This window comes from Lytechinus variegatus, chromosome 1 (genome assembly GCF_018143015.1).
Source record: "Lytechinus variegatus isolate NC3 chromosome 1, Lvar_3.0, whole genome shotgun sequence".
In the NCBI taxonomy this organism is placed as follows: domain Eukaryota; kingdom Metazoa; phylum Echinodermata; class Echinoidea; order Temnopleuroida; family Toxopneustidae; genus Lytechinus; species Lytechinus variegatus.
In genome coordinates this window covers 56231795-56256613 of record NC_054740.1, presented here as the reverse complement: position 1 = coordinate 56256613, position 24819 = coordinate 56231795, and the positions used below count along the sequence as shown (strand labels likewise).

General features: G+C 35.7%; 1 protein-coding gene across 1 annotated transcript in view; it reads left to right on the top strand.

Annotated features, from left to right (window-relative positions):
* Nucleotides 1–2635: 2635 nt before the first annotated feature.
* LOC121417637 (N-acetylneuraminate 9-O-acetyltransferase-like) overlaps nucleotides 2636–24819 on the top strand; it is a 36806-nt gene continuing 14622 nt past the window's right edge. The window contains exons 1-10 of the mRNA XM_041611377.1: nucleotides 2636–2846; nucleotides 6798–6894; nucleotides 9159–9279; nucleotides 14099–14143; nucleotides 14787–14849; nucleotides 17974–18070; nucleotides 20113–20184; nucleotides 21020–21110; nucleotides 22627–22732; nucleotides 24549–24676. Of these exons, the coding sequence (XP_041467311.1) occupies nucleotides 2696–2846; nucleotides 6798–6894; nucleotides 9159–9279; nucleotides 14099–14143; nucleotides 14787–14849; nucleotides 17974–18070; nucleotides 20113–20184; nucleotides 21020–21110; nucleotides 22627–22732; nucleotides 24549–24676 (971 nt within the window). The 5' untranslated portion in view covers nucleotides 2636–2695. The remainder of the gene's footprint in view (nucleotides 2847–6797; nucleotides 6895–9158; nucleotides 9280–14098; nucleotides 14144–14786; nucleotides 14850–17973; nucleotides 18071–20112; nucleotides 20185–21019; nucleotides 21111–22626; nucleotides 22733–24548; nucleotides 24677–24819) is intronic.

The following is a 24819-nucleotide window of genomic DNA, read 5'->3' as shown; positions in this document are numbered from 1 at the left end:
TGACTGTTTCATCGGATTGATGCAAATTTTCAAAATGCGATAACTTTGTTATTCCTTGTCCGATTTTGATCATATTTTCAGTGTTTTGTTTATCTGAATTTTCTTTACTTGTAGGCATACAAATCATACTATTTTCTGCCCAAAGTTTATTAGCCAACACGTTTATACGAGATTCTTTCCATTACCCACTTTCTAAGTCCAGTCTGTCGTTCTTATTATATTTGTGGGACTTTTTCGGGTGATCCCCCGGGGGGGGGCCACTTACATTGACGAGTGGATACCATGCGCGACCAAAAAAACACGTAAAAAGGATGTCCTTTTCACGATAGGGCACGTTACGTACGTAACGTGAAAAGGGTGTCAAAAATAAAAAAATAATGAAAAAAGGGTATCTATTTCGCTAGGAAAATTACGTGTTTAGGGTTGAATTTGCGGGGATGATAAAACAAAATTAAAATGTTTTATAAAGGATGTCCTTTTTGCCCCAACACTACGTGTTTAGAGTCCTATTTGCGCGAGGTGTAGAAGGTGGGGTCGTACGTACTAAACCAAATAACATGAACTAAGGTAAAGCCGACAACCAAAGGACCCGTTACAATAAAACATTCCTGTACTTGTTTAGGGGTTCATTTCAGGGAATAATTGCCAAGAGTATCGTTTTGTTTCCAATACTTGTTAAGGGTAGGGTTTCACACGCCAATACTTGTTAAGAGATGCATTTTCAGAATATGGAAATTACGTGTTTAGGGTGCTTTTCGAGACCCCATGGTCGCGCATGGTATCCACTCGTGAATGGAAGTGCCCCCCCGGGGGTGATCCCTCTCAATATTTAAGCAATCGTAAATTATCACTTCACTGTTCATTAATATTTTCGGGGGGGGGGGATTTACGGTCACTGTTACTCATGTTGAGAGATCGATTTTCATACCGGGTATTGAAGTTGATTCCAGTCTTTAAATTTTTATTTTTATTCTTTTATGAGAATTGCCAATTGTTTATCTTATTTGAAAATCGCATCTGTTGATATTGTTATTTTTTCTAGGTTGAAAATCAATTGCTTAACCATAATTCATTGAGGAAACTGGTGCCTTATATTAGGGGTGCATTGAGGTTTAACCCCGTCTTTATAGTTATATTATTTATTTTTATTAAATAAATTTGCCAATTATATATCATATTTAAAAATCGCATCTGTTTATACTGTATTTTTTCTTGGTTAGAAATTAATCGCTTACCCATAAGTATTAATTGAAGAAAACAATGTAGGGTGTTTATTAATTTTTGTTTAAGAGGTAAATAGAGACATATCTATTCAGTTTCTTTCTTGGTAATTTGGTGGCTCTGAAAAGAGCCGTTGTGTTTAGACATGTTAGAGGCGAGATTAAATCTCAAGCCAAAATGACTCCTGAGAGTCATTCGAAGTCGCTGTCATCGCCTTCGCCCCAGGTAAAGGCGCTCCTTGAGTAGTTGTTTGCCGTGGCTGGTTGACGACTGCTTGGACCTGCACCCTCCTCTTTCCTTCCTAATCTCGATGTAGTCAGCTGCACTGGCGTAAATCCGGGGGGGGGATGGGGGGATATATACCCCCTCTTTTCGAGGGGGGGGGGTGTGGCCAGTACAAACATCCCCCCACTTTTTACTGAAGAAATGACAAAAATCACAAGAGATAATTGGTTTGTTGGTGAAAATTCTTCCTAAAATACCGCTTAACAAATAAAACATTAGGCCTATCATTGGATCATAAAATGCAAATAAAGAGCCAGTTCACCATTTGCCAACGAAATACTTTTGTCCTTATTATAACATTGAATTAAATTAAATGATTAATGAATACATTAACTAATCAATACAAATACATCACAAAAGAAAAAAAACACCAAACACAAATAAATTAAATGATAAATGAATACATTCATTAATATAAATAGATCACAAAAGAAAAAAAAACACCAAACACAAATAACTTAAATGATTAATGAATACATTAATTAATCAATACAAATAGATTGATAAATGAATAATGAATAATAAAAAACTATTTTCATACATAAGTAAATCGACAGATAGATTTCTGAAAAAGGAAATTGGAGCCCCCCCCCCCGCCCCCTAAACTGGCGCCGCCTATGATATTCTTTCCTTGTTTATTTGGAAAACAAATTGGAGCCCCCCCCCCCCGGGGGGACGCCGCCCGTCATAATTCTCATCGTCCACCGCGCGGGGAAACAAGCCCCACGACCACGTTATTTTCCACTACATAACAGTGTAAGGGGCCTCGATAACGAGTATACTATATAGCCGTCATCCGAGCCCCACACACGTGCGAATGCTGGGACAAGCGCATTGGACGGGGCCTGTTTCGCGACTATCTTAGAATGCAAGCTTAATATATACTCGTGATATAGGCCCCGCTACTGTGTTGGAGTGTCTGCAGTGCCGTAGCGCGGGGCCTATATAACGGTTATAGTACTATACTCGTGAAACAGGCCCCGCGCACGGACATTCCAAGCCGTTCAACACAGCAGCGGGGCCTATATCACGAGTATATATAGTGAGCTGAAGTTAGCAACCTAGATATTGAGGTATGATCGATTACAATTTTTTTCTCGAGCGGGGCCTATATCACGAGTATATCTGTCTCAACTGCAGATCAACAACCAATTCTGGTCAATCGATAAGCTTCTTTGAAACTAAGAGAATGGCGCAAGGGCTACCAGAATCAGAGGGTGAAGGTAAAACAGGAGAATGGCATCCAAATAAATTGATAAACGTAAAGAATGGAAAACTTCTCTCCGTCTTTCTTGTTGTGCTCATCGTCTGCTTCCACATTGCTCGACATCAGCTATTTCGTAAGAATTTCATAAATTACGTTTGTAGGGAGGGATATTCATATTGTAGGATACTAATAATGACAAATGTCATGAATTTTCAGTGAGATTATTTTATCTATGACTATAGTATGGCCTGCCTGGACTGGGGTGGTACCGCCTCCGGTATTCTTAACTGACAATTGTGTTTGTTTTATACCACTCATTCAATGAACAAGGTTAAATATGATATATAACCTTGTTCTCACTTATATCTCCGTGTGTGGCAATGTTTGGCTTATTTTCTCTTTTTCTTTGGGGCGAATGCTTGATTTTTTTGCACTGACAATTTACATTACACCTATTATTCATACAACTTGACTCTTATTTAAGTTTGATTCTTTAAATCATTTTTTTCTTAATTAAAAATAGAGATCAAAAAATGAAAATTTTCTTGCCATATTACTTTCCACCAATAGAGGGCGTACAAAAAATATGCCCCAAATTCAAGTTTTTGAGCGCTCTGGTGAATACAAAAATTATTCCCAAGTTACTAATGAAAAATAGATTGCAACTGTATGGAAATTAGTAATTTTGGTCACAAAAGTGATATTTTAATGATTTTTTAAAGTGTGTGCTCTGTACAACATTGGCATACCATAGTCCTACCTGTAGATTCCCCACAGGCAGGGTGGTAGCAGTGAACAAGTGTTTTATACCCCTTTCATAAACCTATCCTCCAATTAGCCACCTAAGACTAATGCGGATAATTCAATAAAAATTGCGTTCATAAACTCTGAAAATAATCCGCACTATTTTTACGAGTGCCTGTCCTGAAAAAGGAGGATAATCATCATGGCAACCGCACACACCCCCTCTGATGCGGTTGCGTTGGAAAAGGGTGACCTTGTGACCGCTCCATGGCAATTATCCGCATTACTTTCGAAATGCGTTCATAAAGTCAAAATCTGGTCCTGATGCTGCTATAGTATTATGCAGATAATTGCAGCATCAAAATAATGCGGATAACTCTGATCCTCCTCCGATTTTACGACCAAATTATGCTGCTATTAGCCGCATAATTGGGTTTATGAAAGGGGTATAAGTTTTAACTTAAGAAAAACATTACCAATAAATACCATGTCACTCACTCTTAATGAACAATTTTCATGAAGGGTATGATAACATAATTTTGAGACTACCGGTGTACCGGTACCGTTGTTCTCTATCAAGTGTTATTCCCAGTGTGGCAAAATAAGGTTGGCTTTGTTTGGCTAATTTTCTCTTGTTTGGGGGGTTAAATGCTTGATTTTTTTTTACACTTCCAGTTTCCATGCATTGCTTCTACCATACTTTAATGTGTAAATTGAAGTCTTTTAATCATTTTTTTAAAGTAAAGTCTATAGGAAGATGAATTATTTCAGATAGATTTACAGTTCAAGTCGTAGCATTGGGCAGATATAGTGTATGCATTCAGACAAATGGGCACTGCTCAGATACAGGGCACCAGAATATACTTTTGGGGTCCTATGTTAAGATTTTTGGTAACTCTGAATCTTGTTGATTTTGTGACTTCAAACTTTATGTATACACATGTAGCTTTTCCTGAAAAGTCAAACAGAATTAACTCAAAGTAGATCAACAGTGGTTAAAACATGTAGAATGATTCAAAACACTTTGAAAATGATTGAAAACATTTTTGAAATAGCTTGTCAATGTTTTAAATAAGGCTCCTCACTATTTTTTTTTTCTCGGTTGCCCAATCCAGGCCCGATCAGTTCACCAAAAACAATTAACGATATCTTGTTTTGGTGGCCCTAAAACAATAAAAAACATTACAATTTATCAAACCTTTTGTAGCCCAACAGGCCGGGCCCTCCAAATGTGGGCCTTATACAGAATTTTGGTGGCCCAACTCTCAATTTAGGTTGCCCCGCGCCACCAGGCCACTGCTAATGTCAAGCCCTCTTTTAAAACATGGTAAAACATGCAAAGGCCTCTTATTACGAGAAGCAGATCTCAGAGTGCTGTGGACAAAGAGAAGTGTACAGAGTCATAGACAAGATGCTTCACAATCGCGTCAAATCTATTCTACCTACACATCGCAATGACCAAGAACTTGCGGAAAAGTTTTGCCTATACTTTTCCACAAAGATTAAGGACATTCGAGAAGGGCTTGATGCTGAAATGGTAGCTGGCACTAATATAATAACTGATCATTCTGCTGGGAAAGATGAACATCTTGACACCTTTGATTTGGCTACTGAGGAGGAAGTAAAGAGGATTATTAATAATTCTCCATCCACTTCTAGTTCACAGGATCCAGTTCCTACGTGGATTCTGAAAAAACATCTAAATCTTGTTCTGCCAAGCATTACACTTATCATAAATAAGTCACTGGAAACAGGCATTTTTCCCGATTCGTTCAAGGAAGCTGTTGTTCGTCCTATTCTGAAGAAGCCAAGACTGGACCCGGAAAACCTGAAGAATTACCGACCGGTGTCCAATCTCAAGTTTATTTCAAAAGTCTTGGAAAGAGTTGTAGCCCAGCGTCTTCAAGATTATATGGAACAGAATGATCTTTGTGAACCGCTCCAGTCAGCTTATAAGAAGCATCATAGCACTGAATCTGCCCTTGTCAAAGTTCACAATGATATCATTCAAGCACTTGACCAGAAGCAGGCTGTCTTCTTGGTCCTTCTCGACATGTCGGCAGCCTTCGACACTATCGACAAAGATATTCTAATCAGAAGGTTCTGTTCGATAGGCTTGACTGGATCTGCACTCGCATGGATTTCTTCGTATCTAAGCAACCGCTCGCAGATTGTTAGGATCGGCGATTGTGTGTCATCTGAAGCTGAACTTCCGTACGGAGTGCCGCAAGGATCCGTCCTGGGCCCATCATTCTTCAGTATTTATGCAAGCCCTCTTGCCAAGATTGCAAGATTACACGGCATCAGCATACATCTTTACGCAGATGACACCCAGCTCTACACACCGTTCGATCCATCGGATCCTTTAAGTGAGGCCTCTTCTAGACGTAAACTTGAAGCTTGTATTGATGATATGAGGGCATGGATGACAAAGAATAAACTGAAACTGAATGATGATAAGAGTGAATTTATGATTTTTGCCTCTAAAAGCCTGTGTGCTAAGGTCCGTAGTAAGTCAATACGCATTGGGTGTGTTGAAGTACAATCTGTGTCCAGTTGTAGGAATCTCGGTGTTCATTTTGACTCTGAGCTGTCAATGTCATCACACATCACAGCTACTTGCCGATCAGTATACTTACAATTACGTAATATTCATAGCATAAGGAAATCTCTGTCATCTAAAGTTGCAGCATCTGTGATTCACTCATATGTAATATCTCGTATTGATTATGGAAATGCTTTATTGTTTAAGATCACATCGTATCAACTTGCCAAGCTGCAACGTGCTCAAAATTCTGCTGCTCGGGTCCTCAGTGGAACATCTCGTTTCACCCATATCACTCCAATTCTCAAAAATCTTCACTGGTTACCGGTATCTAAAAGAATAGAATTCAAAATCCTACTCCACACATGGAAAACATTGCATGGTCAGTCTCCTTTATACCTTCAAAATCTAATCTCTGAATACATTCCCGTAAGAAATCTCCGATCCTCTACTAATAAACAGCTAAATGTACAAAGAACGAATTTAACTCTGGGAGAAAAGGCATTCGCCTCATCAGCTCCATCTCTCTGGAATGCTCTTCCACTGACGATCCGATCAGCAGAATCACTTGAAGCATTTAAAAAATACCTAAAATCTTATCTGTTTTCTTCTTATTTTTGTTAAATATTGTTAGCTAATTTCATTTATTCATGCACCCATACATATGCAAATTATTTTATCTGTAATTCCCAATCCCTCTGCGCCTCGGAATAGTTCACTAGATAGATGGCGCATAATAAATGCTGTGTTTATTATTTTTATAAACACACCCCTGTTAATTCTCTCCCCGTACAGCTTATGATTCTTGCCAAGCTCTATTACAAGATGGTCACTATCAAGGTCCTGGTGCCTGGCAACCAGAAGGATGTACCATGCATCATTATTCACTCAAGTAAGAATTTCATTCACATACATGTACAAGGCCCAACTAACAGTCAGTTCTCGCTCTTCCTTGCTTAGTATTTTTTGGTTGTAAAAATCATAAGTTTCTGAAAAATGTTCTGACTCTTGAGGATAATTGTGTTCAAAGGTGTAGTTGAGTCATTGATGTTAGAAGTTTAATATCATGAATAAGATCAGGGTGGGGGGGGGGGGGGGCGGGGTTACAATTGATTGAATATGACTTGTGCCATATACATAGTGTACATGTAGGGTCACAGTTTATTTGATTAGCATGTCTGCATTGTCTTGTCTTTATGTTAATGCCCATAATCATTATTAATTACTGCAATTCTAGCTTTATCTTTATGTAGGATGTGGTTATTACTAGTCCACTGCAAACCCAAAGAATTGCTACTTAAATGCATTGACATACAAATAATGGCTGAAACTACCAGACTATCCAGTTCTGTGGTATTGCTACATATGTATACCCTACTGTGTGCTTTCTGTGTGCATTAATTGCGTACATGTGGCTCTTATCAGAATTTAATAGTCAGTTAATAATTAGGCCTATTTAAATTCATTCAGCAAACAGTTCTTTGATATGCCCTATGTATATCGAAGTCACTTTTATGAGACAACTGTTCCCACCTCCTACAGGTAGAATGGTATAACTATGCCAAGGACTATTTTTTTTTCTTTGTAACTTCAATTCAAGATCAATCAATACACTGTCCACCTTTGTTAAAGCCTAAAGTCTATTGAATAAATTAACAGCTACCTGACCATAGAGTGGACCTGGGTTATTATTGAAGACTTCCTGTGTTGAAAGGAGTGTCTGTCTTTTCCTTTGTCCCCTTTGTGCATTTAGTCGCCTTTGGGGGTATAGCTCTGATCTTGCTTTACATAATGAAGAAAGATTAAATAATCCTTTGTAATAGGTTGAATAGTACCAACACCTTTGTAGTATGCAGAAAATTGAAATAATTGAGAGTTATTATAAATGAATTCATAGTCATGATCTGTTGCAAATGAGTTCTCAGATTGAAAATTAAAAACTACACTTCACTCCTGCAGCATTCTATAGGGATTATGTTTTTCTATACAACCATTTAAAGTAATAAACTTGTGATGAAGAAATGTACTTTGATAATCTGAAGTTAACATCTTAACTTATCAAATGAAAAACTAATTTGAAATAAAAAGTTCACCCATCTTTGAAAGAAAAAAAAAGTGAAGCAATGTATGATTCTTATAAGACCTGCACAAAGTGGTTAGTCTCTGACATGTATTAAGTTAAACACTCATGTCAGTGTGTTCAAATGTTTTCAGATCTTTAACATTAATTTGTCAATTTGATCATACACATTCATAATGCAAGCAGCCAATGTAATAAAATTGGTTGAGTATTTTCCTGCTAAATTGTTACTCCATCATTATGGACAGTGATTATCCGTTCTAAAGTTTGTTATTTTTTCGATACTGAAAACTATTTCTTACATATTTGATCGATAAAAAAAAATTTGTCAAAGAAAATGCACATAGCAAAAATCACATTTTCTATTTTGCAAGTGAATTTTTTACATGGAAAGTAGAGAACCAAAACAAATACATGTACTCGGGGGGGGGGGGGGGCACTTCCATTCACGAGTGGATACCATGCGCGACCATGGGGTCTCGAAAAGCACCCTAAACACGTAATTTCCATATTCTGAAAATGCACCCCGTAACAAGTATTGGCGTGTGAAACCCTACCCTTAACAAGTATTGGAAACAAAACGATACTCTTGGCAAATATTCCCTGAAATGAACACCTAAACAAGTACAGGAATGTTTTATTGTTACGGTTCCTTCGGTCGTTGGCTTTACCTTATTTGGTTTACTACGACCCCACCTTCTACACCTCGCGCAAATCGGACTCTAAACACGTAGTGTTGGGGCAAAAAGGACATCCTTTATAAAACATTTAATTTTGTTTTATCATCCCCGCAAATTCGACCCTAAACACGTAATTTTCCTAGCGAAATAGATACCCTTTTTTCATTATTTTTGTATTTTTGACACCCTTATCACGTTACGTACGTAACGTGCCCTATCGTGAAAAAGACATCCTTTTTACATGTTTTTTTGGTCGTGCATGGTATCCACTCGTCAATGTAAGTGCCCCCCCCCCCCCCCCCGGGATGTACTCTGTTTTGATTTACAGGTAAATTGAAAACACTGAACATCATTAATGATTATATAATATGTCTATGTTCTCTCATATCCTTTTAGAGATACGTTAGCATGTTTTCAAGACAAGAGGATGATCATCATAGGAGATTCGCGTATGAGGCAACTCTTTTTTTCACTTGTGAAAAAACTGACCGTTCATACTGTTGAAGAGGGGAAAGTAGTAAGTAATCTCTCATCTCATTTATCTTAAGCATAATGTATAGATGTATGGGTGCATCTATATGGCATTTGATTCAGCAACAAGTGCTCCAACATACAATCTGCACATAAGTCAAACTTTAAAGGTGATGTTCATCCTGACAAAAAAAAGTTTGTTATAAAAATACCAGAGAGAAAAAAAAATTGCGAAGGTGTGAGGAAAATCGGTCAAGGTTTAGGAAATTTTCAGTTATTGATTTGTAACAAGTAGCTACTCCTTATGTTTATTTTATCCTTCAAAGGAGTGTGCGTGAAATTATATGTCTCTTGATATACTGGAGATACAAAAAACCTTTTTATTGTGTTTTTGAGAAAATGACATTTCATTGATTTCTTTGTACTAGACAGCATTTATTGGGAAGCTGCTTGCATATTATGTCACAAATAATAAAATAAAAATAAGAATAACTTTTTGAATCTTTGATGGATTTTCCTCAAACCTTCACCAATATCCTTTTAATTACCATTTCTATTATTTTCTACCAGAAACTTTTTATCATGGTGAATTTCCCCATTGAAATTAAACAGGGATTCCAGGTACATGGTAATGGTAATAAGATGAATCTGGACAGAATATTACCAAATGATCACCCAAGTGTTCACATGCATCATCTCCTAGATACTGTGATGTGAAATAATTCTGGTAGAAAATCAACATTTGTTGAGCAAACAAGCTTGGCACTCTGCCAGGTTGATGGGTCTTTTTCTACCCGGGTAATTCCATTGGGTTGGGTCCAAAAATGACAGGATGTCCATGTTTATCAACTATTCTAGTTCATAGTGAAGATCAATTCAGATGTGGCCAAGTTTTGATGTTGATGTGAGCAAGGTTTCTAACCATAGGAATTTATGTTTGATTTTGATTTTTTCTGTCTGGCTTTGTTGAAGTTCCAATGAACAATGTTACATGATCATCATATATCATTGGCCATGATAGATACATGTCGTTTCTCATGCATGTCTTTTATAACTGTAATGCATCATGATGTTGATTACCAGTAGTAAACCTTAGTGGGGAGTGGGGACAAAATTTGTGCTTGATTGATCATTGGAAGATATTTGCATAATTTAACAGAGAAATTTTTAATAAATGATAAATAATGATTGAGCCTGGCCTAAAATACTACTCATTCAGTTTTTAAGTCGAGTTCTAGTGTTGTAGCTACAGTCAGTCGGCAAGCCCCTGTGTTAATGAGCAAATGGGCCAGATTTATCCAAGTCCTCTCGTGGCTGAATTCATGTCCCTGCAAAATCTCGTGAATTGTGAGACTTTCTTTCTCAAAGAATTTAACCACTTTCTCCTGGAGTAAAATTGATTATTGTTGTACCATTGGGAAGAGTAAATGTTACTCTTTCATATTGGTTATTTCTTTTGAATAAAATATTTTGATAAATAAGTGATTTTTTTACCAGAAAAGATGCATCAAACAGAAATTTCTTCCTCTGTTTTCACTTGCAAATTGTGCAACATTTTGTGTTTTAGGTACCAACATTATTTATATCATCAGAAAGCTCAAACTCTATACTTTCTTACAATGTCACTCTTGATATGTGGCATCTTTAAGATGGGTCAGCAGCCAGCTTTTTCCATCAAGATGCAAGACGAGATTTCTAAAATTTCTGAGTAACATGAAATCCAGAGTTCTGATTGGCTGAATAATGTTTTAACAACAACAGGCGCGGGTTATTTGAAGAGATTACCACATGGTGAGTGTGACCTTGCAGAGGCCCAGTGTGGGGAACATTGGAATTTGCGTGGGTGTGTGGTCTCTGTGACCAATCAGAGTGCAGTATCCTTGTTTTTGAGCTGCTAAATGTACTTGGCCTATGAAAAGCTGGCTGCTGACCCATCTAAGATACATCTTCTTATACAAATTATATCATATTAAAGCGTAGATCTTCAGCTTTATTATGATCTGAAAATCATTTGTGCTCAAACAGAAATCAAGTGTGAAAACAACAACATTTGTTGCATGAAAAAAATCATTTTGTTTCATGTTTTATATCAAAAGTTTTCCCTATATTACAACATTTTTTTAAAAATTCCAAACACATGACCTGAAAGAATGATTCTTCTTCTTTACAAAGATACCAAAAACATGAAATTTGGTTAATATTTAGAGCAGCAATGACAGAATAAAAAGAGGTGTTTTGGTTCGCACCAAGCTCATTAACTATGCAAAAACCCTATAGTCTTGAATATCACTTGGATAAAAGAAGCTACTTTTTCAGGGCTTGCCGACTGACTGAGCTAGACCTTTTCTTTTTATTACAGTGCAAAGTGTTAATGGCTAAGCATAGCAAGCGAAGCGTGTTTGGCGAAACGTATTGATTGAAGCATATGTATGACTGTAAGGAAAAAAAATGTAGCTTGATCAGATGAGTCCTGGTTAGCCAGATAAAATGAAACAGGAAACAAAAACATAGAAAAGGCACCAAAGTTTAAAGTACATGTACATAGTACATGTCAAAATGTACTATGTTGATATATGTATGTATATATATATATATATACAGTGCGTCCCAGAAAAAACGAAACCGAGATTTAGCAATCATTTATCATTACTTAATCATAAATAAAATAGACAAATGACCTACCAATTTAAAGCTTAGAATCTCCTCTTTCATCTGATATTACTTAGATTATTTCTCATTCACGCATGAGTGAGCAAATGCAACTTGAAGAAAGGATATCAAAAACTCATTTGGCAGGGGGTATCTGGGTTTCAAAAAGAAAACCCCATTTTTGAAAAGTTCAATATCTCCTCTTTAATTTGATACCTAAATTACAGAAAATGGTCACGAAATAACAAAGCTCTGGTCATTTGAAATAATTCTTGAATTTCAATAATTTCATAAAATGAAGAGGTTCTCCAGGATGGCTTTCAAACTCTCTCGACACTCTGTTTTGTTGACGATCAGCCATGCATTAAATCTTTTGTTCACCATGCGAAAGCTTCTGTGGGAAACCGGTGAAAACACGTTTATCTCATGAAATTATGGAAATACAAGCCTTATGTCAAATGACCAGAACTTTTTTATTTCTTGACCATTTTTTGTAATTTTGGTACCAAATTAAAGAGCAGATATTGAACTTTTCAGAAATGTGGTTTTCTTTTTTAAACCCAGATAACCCCCGCCAAATGAGTTTTTGGTATCCTTTCTTCAAATTGTTTTTGCTCACTCATGCGTGAATAAGAAATAACCTAAGTAATATCAGATGAAAGAGGAGATTCTAAGCTTTAAATTGGTAGGTCATTTGTCTATTCTATTTATGGTTAAGTTATGATAAATGATCGCTAAATCTCGGTTTCGTTTATTCTGGGACGCACTGTATATATATATATATATATATGTATGATTTTTTTTCTGCTATTTTTTGTAACGATAAAAAAAAAATTTATCAGGTATAAATATATTTTAATTAGATTATTAGATTGTATATATGTATATGTTATTAATTATATCATTTACTTATTATGTTATGCTAAGAAAAAAATTATTTCACTTGTATATGATTTTATTGGAATGTGGAAATAAATATATCAAATCAAAGTTCAGTTTTGAGCTTTGGAAATATTTGTCTCCCTTTTATATTCGGTGTGTATTTACCCATTGTCAATGGTGTCGTTTGTTGTAATAGTAGAAGGCTTACCGGTATGTGCTTTTATGTATGGCACACCAACAGAAGCGATTCCAGGGGGGCTTTTCATGAAAGAAAGGACTTGTCAGACATTATATCTGACAGGTCCCATTTTGTCACACAGTTTCACAGTTACAATAGGAACTTTGCTTCTAATCAAAATCAAGGAAAGTTGGGTAAGATCTGACAACTTTGTGTATTGTGTAAGTGAAAAAAAAAGCATATCACATTCTCGTACACATTTTTAACATCTCCAAAAGTTATACAAGTATCTCTTAAAAAGATTTTCATGGTAGTGCCACAGGACACCAAATTATGAAGATTGAAATTTGAACTTGCCTTTAAATGAAAACAAAGACTGATATATAGCCCGTGGCTATTGATCTTTTGGCTTGTCTGGATGTTTATAATATGAATTATTAATTCCAACATACCCACATACCAGTCTGCCTCCAAGCTATAGTGTTATATTAAAGAATGTACAACTAGATGAACTCGCCGTGCACCAGCTGGGTCTTCGATCGATGTGGCATACTTGTTTTAACCACCTGTGCACCCTAAAGCAAAATCAAACATCTGATTATACAAACCTACGTATATTGACTATGTTATAACCAGGGAGTTTGGAGTCCTGAGCCCCGTCTTACAAAGAGTTATGATTGATCCAATCAAACTCAAGTATATGGAAATCCAACAATTTCATTTTTTTTTCTTTAGGAAATTTGCACAATGTCCTTTGAAAACAAAGAGAAACATACTGAATTGTCTTTTTCTTCTTCTTCTTCTTCTAGAATAGAAATAACAAAAATAAATGATGTATTCTTGAGCTCTGACCTTTGAACTTCGGTTACCTACTATTAGAAACACCCTGTATTTTGGTATGATGACATATTTGTAGACTGTCCTCCTCTTCCTTTCTGTACAGGGAATAATTTTGCTTTACAAATTTGAATAGCATTTTAGTCATAAGAGAAAAGCTCTGAACTAAGTAATGTGCAGTCCTATGTGTACTATACAAAAGACTTTATGCATAGCAGTGTTTCAAGAATGTGGAGCAAATTGTGATACTATACCAGGAAAATTATTCCCCTTTGTATTATCTCACTTGTAACCAAAGTTATTAATCTTTCCTCTACAGCATTCTGATATATTACACCATGAGAAGGATAGAAATACAGATATAGTAAGTACATATACCTCATCTCCATACATACAAATTCAAAAAGTTAATTCTAATAACTCATCTTTTCTTGGTAGTATATTCCACTTGCAAATGTATTGTTTATTTTTCTTTGTGCTTTGTAGATAGTTAAATGTGAAAAGAGCAAATAGTACCTTTAAAACAGATAAGTGTATTTTTTATTGTCAGGTTAGTTTATTTGACATATAATTTGAAAATAGACCATCAAAATGATAAATAATGTAAAATGATTATAAACAATATAAATCTACCTAAATACACTTTTGACTTTAATGTGTGTTTCCTTATGCATGACATGACAGATTAATTTCATTTTTCCAAATTGAACTTCATTAATCTTGATGCTAACCATGTTCATTATATTGCATTATACACAAAAAATCCAAACTCTGTTTATCCAGAAATATTTAATATACATTGAGCAATTTTCAAACTAGCAAATGTCTTGTCGACCCCATCCCGCCCCCTCTCTCTTTCATAACGCCTTTATCCAGACTTCATTGATTGTTAAAAAATATTGTCCTTTGGTCTTAATTTTTTTCTTTGCTTTTAAATGGTTTCTATTGACTCTCACTCTGGTTTGATTACTAGTTATGAATATCCTTTTTTCATTGAATTTCTGCAGGAATTTTGGTGGCAGCCGGAGCTGAATGATTCTACCATAGAAGTCTACAGGAAGAGAATATTGGTGAGAGTTTGATTTGAAAACCATGCGTTTTTTTTTCTTTTACTATTTTTACAAGTACGGTAATCAATCCCAGTGTACAAACAAAATCAGGTATATCCAGCTCCACTCACACTTATTATGAAGTGAAAAAAACCCTAGCACATGGGATCTACTGTGTCTTGTCCAGCTATTGTTATTTGCAATTCAAATACTATAGATATCCCAGACTATTACTGTATGCAGCGCAGGTAATGATAATGACCTCCTGAGTGATTCGTAGTATAATGAATGGGAATTTAACCCTAAATCTCCCGGAGTATTTTGATTCTTGTCATTCCGGGGGGGGGGGCATTATGGCCCCCCTTAAGATCTCGGCCGCGGATTGCGCGATCACAACGAAAATTTGCATGATGGTAGAGAATGACGTAATCTACGCAGTTGCATTGGTAAATTTCACTGAATTCATATATTTTTATTTTATATGAATTAATTATGCTAATTTATTCATGAAATCATACTTTTTGCTCTGATTCACTAAATAAAGCTCCTAGAATGCTATTTTTTGGTAAAAATATTCTTTATAGCATTCCTAACAATTGTGAATGAAAAAAATTCTTGTACCAAGACCGATTTCTTATGTATTTTATGTTTGTTTTTTTCTTATGTATTTCTATGTTTTTCTACTTTTTGTTTTTTTATTGTTTTTTCGATGGAATTCCTTCCAGACTTAATACTGATCATTAACAAGGCAAAATTAAATCAGTTTAATCATGAAAAGTACAAAAAATGATACATTTCTGAATTTTGGCTAAATACACAATTTGCATTGGATTTGTACATGAAATCACGTTTATGAGCAAGTTTGGGTCTGACATGCACTTACATAATGTTGCGTAATGTTGTAACTGCTTACCCGGGCGCCACAAATTTGGTCTCAAAATTTGCGCGAGACTTGAAAGTAAAAGGTAAAAAAAAGTAAAAATTTGCGCAGCAGATATACTGTATATCGCGAAAATTGTCGAGGGGGGGCCATTATGGCCCCCCCCCCCGGGAGAATTAGGGTTAAGGTGTTAGATGCCAAAAAAAGCAAAGAAAGGCCCCTTGGAATGAAATATTTATTTATCTTTTGTATATGTGCATGTATGCTTGAAACCTCAGGTATCACTCATGTATTTGCTACAAGCAGAAATGTTACCATTATTGATACACGTGTATTATAAGGATTTACTTGCCATTTCAGGATTTGAAATGAAATATGATATTTGCCTTCATACATCTTGTATACTGGACTAATGTGAACACATACATGTACATGTAAATGCAAGGTTTGCTCAGTGAACAGTTGTGAACCAAAAATTTATTGACAATGGACTGAAATACTGGAAATATGAACTTTGAACCTCCAGATATTTGTGAAACCATAGTTTTAAAGCAATTTCAGCTTTGTGCCAATCACAAATTTAGTCTGAGCTCGACACAGTCTTCTTAAGTATTGTGGTATAAACTTATAATAAAAATAAAATATTTACTTTTATGAATTTGCACAAAGTGTTAAGGGGGGAGCGAACTAGCCAACATGATGTGTTGTATGTCATTGATTTTGTGTTTGCTGTAATCACAAGATATTCCTGTACCTCTCAAAATATTTTAATTTCTCTTCACAAATAGAAGTTTTGGCTTTTTGTTTATGCTTTGTTTTACTAATATTTATCTGAAAGGTATATTGATTTTATACACATTGGGTAATTTCAAGTACATTGTATATTGTTGGTGTTGGCCTACCGTAATGTAGCTCCAAAATCAAGTTAGGGATATCAAACATGGTGCCAATTATGTTACTGTTCTAGTGATTATGTTAGTCTTAGGACCACACTGTTGCTAAGACTGGTAAGGCTGGTGCTTTGTCTAGTTCAGTGTAGTGCTACTCAAGAACACAGCACCATCTTTCCTAGTTCAGTGCTGTGTCTGGTGTAGTGTAGTGCTTCTTGAGAGTGGCATAAAGGAACACTATACTGAAGCAGATACAGCACCAGCCTTTCCAGTTTGGTGCTTTGTCTGTTGTATTGTAATGCTACTTGAGAGCTGCCTAAAGGAGCACTGCACTAAACCAGACACCACACCCCAAACCGGCCTTACCAGTTTGACGATGTGTCTGGTTCAGTAGTGCTGCTCAAGAGCAGCCGAAAAGAGCACTATACTGAACCAAACACCACACCAGCCTTACCAGTTTGGTGCTGTGTCTGGTACAATGTAATGCTACTCTAGAGCGGCCTAAAGAAGCACTACACTGAAACAGACAAGAGCACCAGCCTTATAGTTTTGTGTGGTGTGTAGTTCAGTGTAGAGCTACTCGAGAGTGGTCTAAAGGAGCACTACACTGAAGCAGACACAGCACCAGCTTTACCAGTTTGGTGCCTTGTCTGGGGTAGTGTAATGCTACTCGAGAGCGGCCTAAAGGAACATTACAGTAAACAAATCATTTCAATTACTATTACTTGACCTTGGCTTTCTGTATACAAGTCATTAGCAGGGACTTTAAGCTGCATATATTCTTACCACTTTCCTCAAGTGAGGGGTTTTCCCAGCAAACTCAGGAGATGGTATGGTAACAGATTTGTTTTTTAAATGTTTATTTTCATCTCAATGTAGAAGTCCATGTACCCTGCTTTAAAGATAAATTCCAGTTTTGGTAACGACCTCAAAATGACTTTTTACAGAATCTTAATTCAATGACCACTGAAGTGTCTGTTTGTATGAATAAAAAATATGTACCAAAGGATTCTGGAAGAAATTGTGTAATTGCTGAGAAATAAGCAAAATAAGCGCGGATTCGGTCACTTCCGTCGGGTCTTTATTCCAGCAATATTAATACACTGTCCCACATGTGCCTATCTGTGTTGGTGATCTTCAGTGTGAACATTTTTCAGCGTAGATTTCAAGATTTCACAAAGTTCAGTTTATGTTACTCTACCAGATCTAGATCCTCGATGATACACTGACAATTAAGCCTTGTTTTACAGACTTTCTCATGAAATCAGTGTTCACTGCAACTACTGGAATTTCTCTTTAAACAAACAAATATAAAAGTTAAAATAATTTTGCATCCATATGTTTGATAAATTTTTTATGTATCTTTTGGATACAGGCTGAAGAGAAAAAGCCTGCTCTTGTTGTTCATGGACTAGGAACATGGACCATCAAACTTAACCAAGGATCTCCTTCAGCTCTGCAACAGTTCCAAAGTAAGTCCAAAGATGGGCCAGCCTGAAGGTCTCTGAACACATTGGTCATGGTGGACCCTGGGCTCCATAACACAAAGCATAGCAATTGATTTTTGAACATTTTTTATGATTGACTCTATTGACTACAATGTATAATTAATCGTAAAAATTAATGGTATGATAAATTGCTAACCTTTGTGTTACAGGACCTGGGGCTACATGACATAAGGCATAGTGATTGATCGTAGAGCAATTTTTTTATGAATAGGGTGGGGGGACGGGGGCTGACCTGTCCCCCTAAAAACGATCCCCCCAAATTTTTTTGTTGATAACCTTTTTTTTTGCTTGTCAATTTTGTTTCGTGCGTCCCCCCTAAATTCATGTGAACCCCCCCTAAAATGTATTTGTTCCCACCCCCCTAAATAGGTTGATGACCTTTTTTTTTTGCTTTTCAAAAAATTCTGGTGATTCCCTCCTAAAATTTAGGATGATAAACTTTTTTTTTTTGCTTGTCAACTGTGTCCATCGTAACATTTCAGATGGACCCCCCCTAGATTTGTTTGCTTCCGCGGCCAATGACGTCAAGTGCATGTTAACTCCATCTGGAAAATTGGTCATACAATCACTTGCTAATAAAGCTTTTAGATATGGATCCTAGGTCTTAGTTTCATGAAACAGTCTTTGTATAAGACTTCCTTCCTTTCATCAAATTATTATAACCCTGTTCTCGTACTTTCTAAAACCAATTTACTTGAAACCGGTTCAGGAAACCAGTTTGGAAGATCGTGTTGATAGCATTCCCATCTGATCAGCCGAAAGTGGTTGTCAAAACCACTTCACATGAAGCAGTCTTGTTGCTACGGGAATGCTCTTTAGTGGGGTGTCATGTTTCATGTGAAATTTGAAACCACAGCTTTAATAGACTGTGTGGAGTAGTGCGCTCAAGATGTGCGAAGATCGTTTCCTCAAGAACGATTATGTCCTTGCGCTAAAATAAGTTAAACGAGGCAAAACGATCTTGAAAACTACATCGCAAGGTGGTTTTCCAAACCGGTTTGGAAGATCGCTTTCAAGACCGCTTCGACTGTTCTCATTACACTTTAACCTAGTTTCCACTAAACTAATTTTAGGACAGTAATGAGAAAGGGTCTCAGATGAACTTAGACTGCTTGTTTTAATAATAAAGCCCAGAGTCTGCATTCCAACATATCAAAAGAATGGCTTAGCTTCAAACTAACTTTTATAAGTTAAACATGAACTTGAACAATATGCTAAATTTTGCAATAGACGAGCAAAATCTAATTTATATGTTTGTGTATACAGCAAATGTTTTATTTGTGGTTTGTCTTGTATTAGGTTCTGCTTTTACTTAATTATGCCCAGATTGAATCCATACGTCAATTGCATGCAGCATCGTCAGATTTTAAGTTTGAAATAATATGCTCCATGAAATGTCATGGAAGTTAATTGCCCTAGAGCTCTTGAAAATATTCATAGTTCTGTTACGTCAATAGTTTAGGTATGAAATTAAAAAAAAGGAGAGAAAAAAAAATGCCAAATTGAGAGATGACTTCCACAGGGAGCGTTTCTTGGAGAGTTATGTCAGTTGCATGAGACTGGGTAAATGCTAATGGCCTGTATTATCAAAAGAGGTTTCAATTGTACCATGGTACAAAAACATGAACTATATTATGCAGATTCTATAAAATGATTACACTTATTTCATCGCGTACACAAAGTTAAATTCAATTAAATGCATGCTTTTGGCAAAGAGTGCTTAAAATCAAGTGCGTTATAAATGAAATAAATCTTCATTGTCCATGTTTTTGTACCAAGGTACAATTGAAACCTCTTTGAGAATACGGGCCAATAAGTCATAAAAATCCACTGACAAAACTCTTCATGTAACACTCCAATGTATAGCAGAACAATAAGAACTTAAATCTATCAATATCATGCTTATCGGATTGACATCAGGAGGATATTGAAATAAGGTGGAAATATGTAACAAGTTTAGAGTGTTAGAATGTGAATGGATTGTATTTCCCCTTGTTTTCTAACAGGAAACCTGACAAATTTTGCTCCAGTCCTTGCCCAAACAGCCCAACAAACAGAAGTCATATGGATGTTACAAGGTTTGTCATTGTTTCATGTAGAAGACTAGAACTAGAGCCTTTCAAATAGATGTAATCTTATGAATTTTTCATAAAATAAGATCCCTATCTATTTATTAATATATATTTGTTTAATTGTTAGCAGTACTTATTTGAGTATAAAACCATTAATTAATTGTGATTAGTAAAAGTAAAAACAAATGCTGCAGTTATGAATTTTGGCTAGAAAGAGAGTTTGCATTGAATTTGTACATGAAATCCTGTTTTTGAGTAACATTAGGTCTGACATGCTCGTTCAAAATGTTGTGTAACCTTCGGAACGGCATTTACGGCATTGCAAATCTGGTCTCAAAAGTTGTGTAACTATAGATCCCATTTCATTATCATTTTGATTTATACACAGTAGAAATGATTCCATATTTATGTTACGATTTTTTTTTGTAATTGAGGATGCAAAATTGAATCAAATGTGGTCATATCATTGATGAAGGCTGCAGTGGATAGCTGAAAACAGATCACAAAATCAAATTGAATTTAATTGAGAAAAACTTCTTTATGAGAATTGGGTGGTACAATATATACCCATCTATTGTTGTTGCTGAAAGTGAAATCCATTTCTAAATCGTGGGGAGTATTTCAATTTGCTCTGAGCCAATCAGATGCAAGGATTTCAGTAGCTTATAACAAACAGGGTGTAAAAATCAGCATTTGTCTAAAGTGGTCTCCTGGCGAGTGTGTCAGCTGTTCTAAGCTACTAAAATCCTTGCACCTGATTGGCCGAGAGCAAATGAGTGGGAGAAAATCACTGACAAGATTCTTAATGAAAAATGCTCCCCTTTTCTCTTGTTTCGTATAGCACCTGTCCAAGAGGAACTACTAACCCCGGCAAGGAGCATGATTACAAACGAGCGATTACAACAATACAATGATGCTGCAGAGAAATATCTGTAAGATTGCTATCAAATACGTGAAGGGGCCAATTTCAGAAAGAGTTATAATCAAACACATCCTTCAAACAATCAAACGTAACTTGAATTTCAGCCAATTATTAGTGCAGATTTTTATATATTCTCCATCATTAATATAAAAGAAATGCCATTAATTGCAACTCTTTCTTTGAATGGCCCTTGCACAAGTTATTAATTTTGTTCTTTAAAATGATTGAAAGAATATTGTATCAATCCCTTTTTGTTTATAATTTTGATTGTATGTTTTAAATTCTATGTTAGTGTGTTACATGTTAGAAATTGATTTAGATTCCAAAATTCAACTTTGTTATACAACTCTTATCTTTAATTATATTTTAACCATGGAATCATCTTATAATCTTGGAAATTTTCATTAATATTGATTTTACTTTTGCAGTGGACTAATTTGTGAAAAGAATTTGAAATTTCATATTATTTCCTCCTTTCATACACGTTTTGCTCATCTTCAAATCAAATCAAATCATTTATTTTTCACAACAATATGAAAAATAAAATTCAAATATAACAAAATAAGATATAAAGGACAAAGGACAAAAGGAAGACGAAAGGACAAAAGAATATTAACACAAGTACATGTAGATGGAAATGCACAAATGTATGATATTGTCCGTGAGCCAAAACGAGACCACAAAGTCTCTAAAGTTGCGATATCTACCATAAAATCAACAAACTATCAAAATAGACATTTATTAATAAGACATGAGAAAACATTTTTTTTTCCACAATCACAAAAATTTACCTGTCGTTGCTGGCGCTATTTCTGATGTAGCACGACAGAGTATGGGATCGTACATGTACATCGAAGATATTCGGTTGTGCTGCATCAGTAAAAGCACCAGCTATGACAGTAGAGGAAAGGGGTCTGACAAAGCTTGCAGCCTAGCAAGTGAAAGCTTACCAAAAAACAGGTAAATTTTTGTGATTGTGAAAAAGAACATTTTCTCATGTCTACACATCAATCAGATGAACCTTTTCAATGATTTCTTAATAAGTTGAGTAAATGGGCACTTATTTAGAATAAAAAGAGCAGTTATATGTATCTACAGTGTATTATTATCATTATCATTATTATTATTATTATTATTATTATTATTATTATTATATGGAGCGTTGTGGCCCAGTGGATAAGTCTTCTGACTTTGAAACAGAGGGTCGTGGGTTCGAATCCCAGCCATGGCGTAATTTCCTTCAGCAAGAAATTTATCCACACTGTGCTGCACTCGACCCAGGTGAGGTGAATGGGTACCCGGCAGGAATAATTCCTTGAATGCATGAGCGCTGAGAGGCAGCTCGAGCTAAAGCCGGGGTAATAATAATAATAACAATGCGCCTCTGAATAGAATATTTCTAGATAGATGGCGCTATATAAATGCCTATTATTATTATTATTATTATAATTATTATTATTCTTGTTATTATTTATCATCATTATTATATTATTAATGTTGTTATGTCTGTTGAATATCTTCCACAGGAGTAATACAGGTGTGGTATTTTGGAGGACCGCCGTCTTAACATCATCTGAATCCTATGAGAATACAATGGATGGACTACATGTATCAAATGAAGCCATTCAAACAGTAAGGAGTTTCTTATTTTCACTATCAAAGATAAATGATAGTTTTGGTGACAACTTCAAAATGAGTTTGTTCTTAGTCTAATTCAATTGCTACCAAAGTGTCTGTTTGCATGAATAGAAAATATGGATTCTGAAAGATATTGTGTAATTGCTGAAAAATTAGCCAAATGAGCATGGGTTTTGAAACAAATGTCTTGTGTTTTTCCAAGCAGTAATGATAATACACTGTCCCACATGTGCTTATCTGTGTTGGCGATCTACAGTGTGATTGTTTTTCATCTTATATTTCATGATATCACAAAGTTTAGTTAAAATGTAACTGTACCAGATCTAGTTTCACGATGATACAGTAACAGTCAATCGTGCTTTGACAGACTTTCTCGTGAAATCAGTGTTACTACTTTCATTTATCTTTAGAAGGGAAATTCATCCTTTTGTTGTTCCTGGTTTTCCCCAATTTACAGAATCAGACAGGATGTTTTCTATCATCCTAGATCTGGTGCAGTTTTACAAAAAAAATCCTGAAAACAAAGCTGAAAAACAATCACACTGAAGATCACCAACATATATAAGCACATGTGGGACAGTGTATTATTATTGCTCAGAAAAAGAGAAGAAGACCCAATGTTTGGCCAGAGTGCCATGCTCACTTTCCTATTTTTTTTCTGCAATTACACAAATTCATCCAGAATTCTTGGCACATATATTTTTTTGTATTTTTACATTACTGACATTGACAACTAGCATTTATCTTTAAATTTCAATTTCATGACGGAGTTGTATGCAGCTCCCCCATTTGTTACGTGATGAAAATTCCAGAAAATGCAATTATTTCTTTTTCTCTGAAAATAATTTTACCTTTACATTCAATATATCAGACATATCATTTTATGCGTGCTCCTGTGTGAATTTTTTCCCACCAGTCATTGGGGGAAAAATCTGGGCTATATTAGTGAGAATATCCAACAATCTTCAAATTAGCAAGAATCCTGCCTTGGATGAAAAAAAAAATATTGGGCGATGTAGAGATAGAATTTGTAAACAGCTGAGGTATAAGCCTGTAGAATATTTGATTCTGCCATCAGTTGCTCTTGGCCGAGTAGTCTAAGGCATCAGGCTGTAGCCCTGTACTTTAATGTCACAACAACACAGGTTCAAACCCCTATTGATGGCTAATAATAATGATATTTTTATACGCCCGTCCTAGGACGGGACGTATTGTGGTATCACGCTCGATGTCTGTCTGTCCGTCCGTTAACTTTTCCTTGTAAACACGATAACTTCAGTTTGACTTAACTTAGGCTCATATAATTTGGTGGGTATGATATTAACGTGGATCCCAGGAAGCCTATTGATTTTGAGGTCAAAGGTCAAGGTCGCACTGACATGTTTTCATCTTACCTTTCTGCAGTCCTTGTAAACGCGATAATTTCAGTTTAACTTAACCTAGGCTCATATAATTTGGTGTGTATGATACTAGCATCGATTCTAGCAATTCTTTTGATTTTGAGGCCATAAGGTCAAAGGTGATATCGCCACCTTCCACTTTTTTTGCTTGACCAATAACCAATAACATTTTCCGCGTTACAGACGGGCGATTATGTGCTCGCCTTAGCAACACTCTTGTTTATATTTTTGGGTTATAAATTTATAACAACAGTTATTCTATTGAAATTAAACAGGGCGATTCGTAATTTTGACAATAGACACGAAAAAAACTTTACTAAATATTCACTTGGTCTGGCTGATTTAATCGTGGCTTAGAATGATAACAAATTTGGCCCGTATCTGTTTTATTTTCTGCGTCTTCTTCTTAGGATGTTCAAATTCTGTTCAACCGTGTTTGTAATGCAGTAGTAAACCCGTCAGATGCTAACTGTTGTTCTAAACCATCTCCTGGCATGACATGGATACAGAAAGGAACATTTGGATTCTTTGTAGCAAAGTAAGTCCCTCCTTTTAAATTTATAACTTTGTATTTATTTTGACCTACTTTGTATTACTACCCCTTTTCACCAAAGGGGTAGTCCAGGCAGAAAATACGTGTGATTTCAATTAATAGAATAAAATCAGACAAACAAATACTGA